Source organism: Pygoscelis adeliae, unplaced genomic scaffold (genome assembly GCF_000699105.1).
Source record: "Pygoscelis adeliae isolate BGI_AS28 unplaced genomic scaffold, ASM69910v1 Scaffold632, whole genome shotgun sequence".
Classification (NCBI taxonomy): domain Eukaryota; kingdom Metazoa; phylum Chordata; class Aves; order Sphenisciformes; family Spheniscidae; genus Pygoscelis; species Pygoscelis adeliae.
Window position 1 is genome coordinate 410524 of NW_008824227.1, and position 11469 is coordinate 421992.

The 11469-nt window shown below is 38.1% G+C and overlaps 1 protein-coding gene across 1 annotated transcript in view; it reads left to right on the forward strand.

Moving 5' to 3' along the window:
• Positions 1-364: 364 nt before the first annotated feature.
• The window catches only part of PDE6C (phosphodiesterase 6C, cGMP-specific, cone, alpha prime), a 31634-nt gene continuing 20529 nt past the window's right edge, over positions 365-11469 (forward strand). The window contains exon 1 of the mRNA XM_009334808.1: positions 365-844. Coding sequence (XP_009333083.1) covers positions 365-844 — 480 coding nt within the window. The remainder of the gene's footprint in view (positions 845-11469) is intronic.

Here is an 11469-nt window from a genome sequence, read left to right on the forward strand (position 1 = left end):
ATATCTACACATCAGACAATTTTATAAGGTCTAAGAATTAATCGGTTAGTTTAAAATGCTAAAATTATTCCCTTAGGATTTATAAGCTAAGAATGCTCAGGGGTTTAGTGTCCTGACATCTCTTTAATTAGCAGTCTCCAAGATCTCTCACTAAGAAGGTGCTAAGCCAGTGCCTTCTGTCATATCTCAAGAGTTTCAGAAGGTTTGGAAGCCACAGAGGAAGGTGAATGTACTATGCCTGTGAGCTATACAATATGTACAAAGTACCGTTTTCTTACTAGTATCAAGTTAGGACTTCTTGCTACCACTCCTGCTTTGATGGTGATGCAGTTCTAAAAGAAATCCTAAGAACAAGCCAGCAAAAATGGGTGAGGTAAATAAAGATGCCGTTGAAAAATACTTGGAGAACAACCCCCAGTTTGCCAAGGAGTATTTCGACCGAAAAATGAGGGCAGAAGTCCTGGGAAGTATCTTTAAAGTCAGCCCTGGAGATGTGAAGGAAGGAGTCAGCTTCAAAGACATGTCCCGTCTGGAAGAGTGTGACATACTTTTTGAGCTGCTAACAGAAATCCAGGATGAAGGAGGCACTATGGAAAAGATAGTGCACAAGGCCCTGCAGAGGCTGTCACAGCTGCTGGCAGCTGATCGGTGTAGTATGTTTATTTGTCGTTCCAGAAACGGTATTCCAGAGGTAGCCACCAGGCTTCTCAATGTCACTCCAACTTCCAGCTTTGAGCAGAATTTGGTGAATCCAGACAATGAGACTGTTTTTCCTCTGGACATTGGGATAGCCGGATGGGTTGCTCATACCAAGAAATTTTTTAATATACCTGATGTGAAAAAGGTAAGTAACTTCTCTTGGGGAATGGGTTTCTCTGCATTTGCTTACTCAGCTTCCTGCACAGGGCTTGTGGTACAGAGTCATTCTTCAAAAACATCCTGGAGACAGAAATCCAGACCAAAAGCGTGAGAAAAACAGCAGCAGAGTTTGCTTAAAATCCAGTAGAACCACATCATGTAGCCTAGTGAGGTTATTTCCAGTATCCTTGCACAATAGTTTTAATGTAATTTACTATAATAAGGGAGGAGAATATTAGATTAATAGACACCAATAAGTACTTGTGTTTCTGTTGAGCAAGGCAGGCTCCTATTCTGTTTTCCAGTATGGGCTTGCAAGTGCTCTCCCTTATCATTCCATGCTGCCATACGTGCACCTCTGAATACAATTAATTTGCAGCTTTTGTAATGAGGATGCTTCCTTATAAGTAGGTGAACGAAGCCAGATAAAGATGATGTCAACATATACGTTCAGCTTCAAATCTGTCTTTGAATTTAAAATAGCTCCAAATTTTGAGTATGTCCAGATCCAGGGCTTTTGTTCAGAACCATCTATAGAAGAAGAGTAATGAGTCAGAGCTCCTCTGACATTTTCGAAGTTCCTGTTGAATTTGCACAGGATCACATTCTTTAGTTATGGTCCTGATAAGGGCTATTACAAATGTCAGTTAAAATGATGAGTGACCTAACAGAAGTTAAACGTGCATGAATGAGAACTGCTTTAGAAACTGCTCTGAAATACATGGGGAAACATAAATGTGCTTTGATTGTTGTCGATTTCTTTAAAAATAGCTAACCTTATATTATCCAATGGTGACAACTTCATCTCTTTTTAGTCTTATGTGGAAAAGCTCAGCATAATCAAATGATGCTAAGATAATTATGCAAGATGGCAGTCTGGCTTCTCAGAATTTCCTATACAGTCAATTTAAAATTCTGTGCCATTTTAGAGATGGAAACCACCTCCGTGTCCTAAGCTCAATGTAAATAATAAAAATCTTTATACACTGCAATTATCTATGTTTTCCAGGAGGTAAATAAAAAGTAATGTATTTTATCATGTTGAAAGTTGACAGGCATAAAGAAATAAAGGACTACTTTTAAAGCTCAGAAACAAATGAAAATGTATATATACGTGAAAAGAACATTCCAATATATAGTAAACTACCTCAGATATATGTAGGAATCACGGGAGCAAACAGAAGAATGACTGATTTGAGAAAATGAATCAGTTGATTTTTAACTGACCACTGAGATACTTTCTTCAATGGCTGCTGTTCTGACAAGAAGCATCTGACTTACTGCCTCTTACCACCACACGGGGAGATTGGAGGATAATCCTTCTAAATTCATAAGGATGATTACATGAGAAAAGATCAGGAGGATCAAGAAAGATGTACCTCCTATCAGACACTGCACTGCTCCTTAATATCATCATGTGAGGGGTGCCCAGAGCAGGGCTGCCCAAATATTTCTGCTTTTGCAATAGGATTTGTTCAAAATTTTTGTGACAAATGTAATTTGAATATGCTTATATATGAGAACCTTTCTGTCCGTCTAATCCTGCTAGGTATACATTTTGCACTCATAAATGAATTCATGTCAGCTGAATATCTGTCCAGCTATTATTCAATCATTCTAAGGTAATCTTTACTTAGGCATCCATTACTCACTTAGGATTACTGGGATCTATGCCATGAGGCCCACACTTAAAAATGCAGTTAAACCATGGTGCCATTAATCCACATTTGGTAACTAAATGTCATCAAAACATTGACATTTTAGAAGTTAATTGCAAAACTCCCAGAGACTTCTCTGGGACCAAGATTTGTTATTTAAAAACAACCCTGAAGTTCTCAAAATTGTCACCATTTCCATTCTATTTGTAAAAAAAGTCAAGTGTCCAAATCCACTCTCCTCACACAGGCAAAGCTCCCACTAATGTCAACAGATTCTTTATCTCCGTAAGGAACCCAGAACTGCAGCTTTAGTCAGTAACACTTATGGAATATAATTAGTCCATGGCAGCAGAAATAGGCAGCCACTGAAGCCTTTATCACGTTTTTGAAAGGATAATTATTTTTCAGATCACTTTGTATGCACTTTAGTCAAACTAGATTGTCTGCTACCTAAATCCTGAGCAAAAAATGACAAGCCAGAGAGGAATTTTGCCCCTACTGCCTTGTCAGAATACAAAATGCACAATGAATGGCTATAGTACTTTAAAGATGTCACGTTTAACCACTTTCTATTGTTGACACAATCCATATCCAAACAGCATAGTGTTTTTTAAGTCTTAAGTACATGACAACATTGACAAACCCACAGTGAGACATTTTCATGCTTCAATCACCACCCCTTTATAACAAGAGTGAATGTAATGAAGGATCACAACAGCAATAAATCATTGAAAAAACGTAAAACTCCAATTTTAGTGCCTGGTAGCCAGTTCTTTAGGGATTATCTCCTCCTTCAACCTGGAAAGGTACCAATAAATATGATGAAGCTCCTCATCCTGACTAATGCTTCAGAAAAGAAAAGCACAGGAAAAGATACAGACCTTCCATAATTAACTTAGTAGCCAGAGCAGTCTTCCCCCACAAGATTATGGACCTTCTGAGTGTGAGAACTAATAGTGTTTAATCCAGGATTTAACAGTAGTGAGAAATAGCAGGCCAGGCAGGACCACTACCCTAATAATTTGCCTCACATTATTCCCAGAGTTTGGCAGAGGATGTGACTCAAATATTGCAAAGTAAAATAATAGGCTGCATAAAATTTGATATGTCCATTAGTATTCTTTAAATATTAACTGATAACATGGACAACATGATAAAGAAGAGTACAATTATGTTACAACTTTTGCTAAGGCAATATTTCCAAATAAAACTAAGAACTAAGAAATAATTAAACAAGGAGCACGTCTTCTGGGGAATCAAAATCTCACATTCTCAGCCTGTAAGAACCAATAATAAAGACTATATATATTTGCTTTAATCTATCATGTATTTAAATTATTGCAGTATTCCTTTTAATTCAGAGATATTTGAAGACAAAGATTTAACTGAGGATTGGAAACTCAAGAAATAATATTCCTGGTTATAGTAGAGTATAAAATTATATAAATGGTGAAAAAATGCTTCAAAAAAGTGAAGGCTTTTGGGTTAGATCCATAAAGAGACTCAAATGTTCTGATGATGAAATAACAAGCCCTCATTTTTAGAGGTCCTGCACTGGAATCCACAAGCCCCAGTGAAGTGAAGAAACAACAGAGTGTGAAGAGATTCTGGTGCTTCCAACTCAGATTCAGCAGCCAGAGCAGTGATTGTTGTGGCACCTAATTTAACCACTGGAAACATATGATACAAAACAACTTAAACACATCTTCAAGTTGCAAGCACTTGTATCATCCCTTTGTAAAATGAGCCAGCTTCAGTTTGCATAAGTCTTTTTTTTCTGGGAGCTCTACTTCTCTTTAATGCAAGGGTGGGAGAGACTTTAATTTCAGGCCTGTCTGAAGTGACAGGAGTTTCCGATTTATGGGTATGTGCTGGTCCCCAGACTCCAGGCTGTCTGAGCCTGGAACGAGGAAGAAGAGACACTCCATCCCTCTTCGTGAATCTATACCAAATTGTAAAATAAGTTAAAGATAATTTGAAGAGGAGAGAGAAAAGAGCGAAGGGAAGCATGGTTTTGCAGCACAGTGGTTCAAGCTCCCATGTGGCAGTGAGGAGACATGGACACCAAACTGTTGTCCAGCTGCTGTGTGTAAACAGTTGCTCTGGTAACACACAGCAGTGGTCCTGGGACCAGGCATTGGTCTTAGACTGCCTCCTAGGGCAAGAAGACATTGCTGGAATCAGGCACATCAACGTCAAAAGTATGAAGCAGTAGGAAAGCACAGGAGAGAGCAAGATGGTCGATGACACAAATGGTTGCCCTGAAAATGGAAAGAATGGAGTCACTTCATGGTGGAGCTGGTAGCAGGGCAGTCACTTGCTAATAAGATGTCTCAGTTCTTAACCCACGTTCTGCTAGTCCCCTCACTGTGATCTTGGAGAAGAAACCCAAATATACAGCATGTTGACAAGGCAGAGTATGTTAAAAAAAGCTTCAAAGGCCAGAGGAAAATTGTTAAAGTAATTTTAGAGGGAAGTTCTTGAGAAACAAACTCAGAGTTGTTAAGATGAGAAGAAATGAGAGCAAAGATACACAATACTACAAAAGTACTGCCTTCCTGAATGTCTGGAAAGTAATGAGAATTGAAAGAAACAATCCCAAGATAAACTAAAAATGGGGAAAAAATGGAGAGGTGGCCTTTTACCTGGGAAGAACTTGCATTGCGAATGTTAATGTCTGCTCCTCCATTTTATCTTATCATCTTGATAATAAAAACCAGATTGTCATAAACTCACACTCAATATAGTAAATATTAACTGGAAAAATGGAAACATGTTCCAATCTGTTATAAAGACAAAGGTTCAGTCAACTTAGAAGAAAATATTTTAACACAGGAATAAATTTCTATTAATCATGCCTTCCAGAAGAAAACCCCAAACTTTTAATTCTTTCCTTGAATTAACTTGTGTTAGAAAAGGAAAGCTCCCAAAATTGAAGAAAAAATTAACATTAAAAATTAAAATGAAAAGCTCCTTTTTAGCCTAATTTTCTTGTTTTATGTGAAAAAAGTACTTAAAGCAATACAGATTCAATTTCAAAAAGTTGCAAAATAGCCATTACATATGGCAAATAACAGGCAGACATTTCAGTGACATTAAGTGCTGTTAATTATATATATTTATTTCTACTTGATTCAGTTTCAAAACTCTAGTGATCTTGAAGATACCAAAGTCAATTTGTTCTGTAATACTAGCAAGTTACATGTCAAAATGTAGTTGGTTTATATCCCTGACAATACATGATTTTTTGAGTGTGGTCTAATGAACTCATTTAGCTAATTGGTTTGGGTTTTGAATCAGTCTGACGACATTTTCATAGCTCATGGTAGGTACTTTTTATTCATTCATACTCAATTATATCATTATGAAACAAAAACATTTGTGAGTTGAAATTAGGATAAGCAGAATTAAGAGGTGAAACAACATAGCACACTAATGCCACCTAGTCAGTGGTAAAAATTTTGTTTGAGAAATCTGAGCCAATGCAAGACAATCAGTGGGAGAACGAAATGTCAGGAAGAGGAGAAAATACTGCAGGGCTACCAGAAAGAAAAACAGAAACATGTAAAGACGGTTAAAACAAATGTGTGATAATGAGAGTGTGACACTAGCTCCTGATGTCAGAGGTTCCTGTAGTCGCTGTTCCAGTAGTGCTCCAGAGCCACTCCTGGTCATCACACATCCAAAGGATGATGTATTTTAACCAGTCTGAGCTCATCTATCCAACCCAGAACCTCCAGCCCAACATGAGCAAAGTAGTCATAACTGCAAGGGATCCCAGAAAGCCATTCTTCCTCTGTGCTTTATAAGAGGAAAGAGATGGAGGAAAATAGGCATCTTCTTACTTGGCACTACCACCTCAGCTGCAGGATTAAGTCTTACCACTTCTCCTCAACTGTGATATTTGATGCACTTCACCAAACTCAGAATGGAAAGGTAGACTGCACAGCAGATACTGACACCTCACTCAGAGTTGACACAAGAAGGAAGGAACAATAAGAGTTTTTTGAATGGGAGTAATGGTGATGGTGATATGAAAACCAAGGTGTAAATGTCATCTATGGGACATGAAAAAAATGACATCATGCTGCTTCCTAGCAAGACCCCCAGTCAAGGAAGCAAAGGTTTATGGGAAAGTCTCATTTCCTAACATTTCAAACCATGTGTAATGAAGATGTTGATGGTGTGTCAAATTAAAAGCAATTGGGAATAAGCAAGTATACTGGAGATGTGAGAAGCCTCGGTACTAACAACTTTGAGCTGCTATTCCTATTACCTCAAATCTACCAGAGCAGTGAATCTTCACCCTGACTAGCTGAACAGGGAAGGGAAGGAACAATAAGAGTTTTTTGAATGGGAGTAATGGTGATGGTGATATGAAAACCAAGGTGTAAATGTCATCTATGGGACATGAAAAAAATGACATCATGCTGCTTCCTAGCAAGACCCCCAGTCAAGGAAGCAAAGGTTTATGGGAAAGTCTCATTTCCTAACATTTCAAACCATGTTGATGGTGTGTCAAATTAAAAGCAATTGGGAATAAGCAAGTATACTGGAGATGTGAGAAGCCTCGGTACTAACAACTTTGAGCTGCTATTCCTATTACCTCAAATCTACCAGAGCAGTGAATCTTCACCCTGACTAGCTGAACAGGGAAGAGGGATCCTTGTTCCCTTACGCTTTCATTTTGGGTTGCTTTTCACACTTCTCCATTTCTCTGTCTTTCCTGCATTTGTATAATTACATACTTTTGCATGTGCAATGGAAACCAAATTAACAAGGGTTACACTATCTCATTACTTACGATAGTATTACAACTGCATTTTCTGATCAAATTTACACTCAACAAATAATTTACACTGCAGACTTTGACCTGGAGTTTCCAATAGTGTCAAACTCACTTGCCTCAGGCTGCATTTTGTCATTAATCCGATCAGAAATGCTCAAAGCTTAGCTCAGTGTTCTGGAGCACAGGGTAGCAAATCCTAAGATAACATTATGAACTGGGAGATGTACTTCCTTTATTAAATACTGTAGGATGGTTCAATGAACATTAGAATGACGGTCTTCACTGTCTTTGAAGCTTGGCATAGAATAAAGCCTGTCAAACGTTAGAAATTTTGCAGAGATCTTTTTCATAATTTGCTTAAAGAATTGTGGGATATCTAAAACCAGCCAATGAAGGAGAATTCATCATGAAAGAAATAAGGTCTTTAAAAACTGGTAAAAGGAAACATAGAAGATCATATCACTCCCAAGAAAGGAAATGAGATCTGCAGGGAAAGCCATGAAATAAGAGACACAAGATGGTTCCTTCTGGACAATCCATCAGTAAGAACTTTTCAGAAACAATAAGGTAACACTGATATTTTTTTTTTTAAAAACAAACTTCATAATTGTAAAGTACTATCTGCTCATAGAGTCTTTTAAAATTAACTTTCTTCTCAAAATGCCTGTGGTTCCCAGGGGAGTGAGTTTTTCTCATTTATATTTATTTTACCTTATTACAGACATGAACTTACAGTTGTGTAGCTACAATTCAGAATCAGATGTGATATAGTCTCAGTAAGCAAGTTTATTTGTAACTGTCATATGAGGAAAACAAAAATTATTTTTAGAAAGAATGGCCTTATTTTTCCCTTTCACAGAGGTGTAATCACACTGTTTTCACAACAGTGACTTCTGATTTAGTAAATTCCACTGGTAGCTATGAGATGGAAATTAGGCTTATAAAACTTAAAGGAATTGAAAAGTTGAGGCCAAATGATCTAAACGTAGAGCATTATATCGATATTTCATTGGTAAGAGGTTTATAATAATAACAACGTGTAGTAGTGTTGGTAAGTTACAGTGAGGTAAAACTGGCATCGCGGTTTGGAGAATCAAGAAACATGAATTAGCTACTAATTTCAAGTGTATAGGCTAGATCCATAGTAGGCTGCCAAACCCCTCTCCAGTTACCTTCTATCACCTATGACAGAAAGATGAACACAAAGAGGCGCCCTGATTTTCCACTCGTGTATGCTCATGCTAGCCTAGTGCAAATCCAGGACATGTTGCACACCTTAGGATATCTCTGCAGAACCGATCATTGTACAGTAAATGGCTAGGTATCTTAGCTTTAAATGGAGCTAGTAGACAATGCTTGCAAATGTACTACAGTTAGGGAGTTATCAACAGATCGCCTTTCCCTCATTTTTTTTAAAAGCCTATTTCATGATTTAACTGAGAGCTGAAAGTTCACCACATTGCTCTGAAAGATGGTTGGATTCATAAGATCAGGCTAAAATAGACTAAGTGTCCACATTCATATATTCACGGGAGCACCAAGATGCTCTTCTGGCTCTGGTACTGCAGAGCACATTTCTGGCTTATTTGTCTATGAACACGATTGTCCAGACATTGTGAAAAGTGATTTTCTTTGAAAACAAAAGGAGCTTATGTTCTCAAGAGAAAATATTTTAAAACCTTGATTGGAAATAAAGGCTTCAAAACTCCTACAATTATGTGCAAAATAGTCAATAATGAAAAGCCTAAATCTAAGCACAAATTTTTGCTTGTATATGCAAATCATGTGCGATAGGAGTCTTTGTATATGCTGTGGGAATGCTGCCAATGTGTTATGAGGTATTTATATCTTTCTGCATTGCACTATCTAGGCACAACTCAGGATGGCTTGTGGTTACTGAACTTTTTGTTTATTAACACAGACTTGCATTCTTTAAAATTTTCCTATCCTCTGCAAAAACTGTGTGACCGAAGTGCTTCTTCTGAACACTTCTGAACACCACTGCTTGTACCTTCAGTCTGGAGTTATTAAACAAATTAAGACTCAGCAGCTGTGTCCTGCTGATTCAGCTCACTTGGTGTATACAGGTCCCTTTAAGTATTCAGAAATTGGGAATGTCTGAAATTTTTATTTATTCCCTCATAGCAGCATACAGCCCTCTAAAACCAGGAACTTGGGCCTCGCCATTATGCTAGATGCTCTTGGTGAGGCGGAGGGACTACAAAACAGGGTCAAATTCTCTACCTGATTTACTTTATTTTGAATAGCTAAAACAGTCAGAGATTCAGAAATTGTTACTGAAGCCCAAAAACACACCCAAAACCAGAATGGTTGTGTCAGTAGGCAATACATCTCAGAGAAAACCAAACATTTCCATGCAACAACATACTTGTTTAGCAGACTGCAGGACAGTATTTGATGCTTACATAGAAGAGACGGATTGACTGGCATTTTCTCTGGATGTCTGTTAAGTGAGATACCCCTATACCTTTCTCCGAGAAAAACAGAAAACAACAACTCCGGGAAACTTTAACAGAAACAGAGAGAACATCCCCTCTTCACCTGGATGATACATTCAGAACTGGCTACACTTTCCAGAGACCCAAATACAGCCTGATACATTGAACTACAGAGAGAACATATTGGTTACTTTTATTATTCTCAATGGGATTTATGGGGATGACACAGGCCGTCCTTAAAAGAATCAATTCTCTGTAAGAGAGCCCAGTCAGTAAATATAGAAAAGACATTTCAGAGTTACTTCCATACATTTAATTCCTTTCATGGGAATGCAGTCCTAGAAGGGAATCTAAAATGCAAATGTAAAAGATGGGCTGTTTAAAGACTATAAAGAACTGAAGGAAAAAAAAACCCTAACATTTTGAACACATAATAAAATCCAGTCTGCCTTCTCAGGGATGTATATGCTATAAATTCAACATATACCAGAAACAATTGCTGAAGAGGGAAGAGGGGAAAAAAGAAATTAAGAGGAACGATCCAAATAGTAGACAAACAATTTTAGTTCCAGCATTTCCTAGCCTTTTCATGCTTGATTTTACAACCTAGAAAATGTTTGTTTGTTTGCTTGTTTGTTTAAGTAGCTTTGTGTATAATTTATGAAAGCAGAAATTCCATTATGTGGCATCCTGCAACATTCTCCAGTCCATCAGCAAGTAAGAGACCTTGAGATCCACCACGCGGATCTTGGCTGTCTAAGCTAATGCAGTAATTAATAGCAGTAATATGTATCAGCTCTGTGGGTAGACATGCACTAACAAGTCGGTTACTTTACAAGTGGGTTCACAAATACTTGCTAGCAGCAGGGGATTGGTAAGGTTTGGGAATCTTGGTTCTGGGTGGATGTCCTTAAAACAGAACTCCTTTGGCCTCCCTCCGGCTGGCTACCATTCCTATCCATGGTGTTACAATGTAGTCTGAACTTCCCCGGTTACCAGGCTGCTCACTACCTCTTGACATACTCATTTAGTACCAACTGCTCATCGCCTTGAGAAATCAGAAGCAGAGCTGTTAAAGGAAATTCAGGGAGAATCTGCCATTGACTGTAGACCAGGACTTGAGTGCCTATCTCTCTGAAGAAACAGTTTGAGCACTGACTTGTTAGAAGTGGCAGATGCGAGGGGATGGAAAAGGCTCAGTGAAGACAGAGTCTGGCTATTTTAGCTGCTTAGTAGAACCATGTCAGTTCTCAGTATGCACATACTGAAAGTTTTCAATCCCTCAGCTCATAGCTCAGCTCATTTAGATGTGTTATCATAAGAACATCACAAAACACAACAACCCTTGACAAACAGATTTCCCTGACAAATTTCAAATCCCTTTTTTAAAGAGAACACTAAAGCATTTCAGAGAAAACACCAAGAATTTCTTTGATCTGAGGAAATGAAACAGTTTTCCATGAAACATGAACTAGCTTCCCAGTATTTTTTACATAAAAGAATGAAAAGAATAGCTTTTACTAAACCCTCCTCAGCACTCAGTTTCAAGGGTGAAATTGGCGGGGTAGTTAGTTATGGCTCATTCATTAGTCACATAGTCTTATTCCCAGAGGATCACACACCCAACAAAAGCAGCTCCGTGTCCTGATTCCCCTGGTCCTACACCCTCGCGTTCACCAGAAGAGGATGTTGGGCTGGGAGCAGC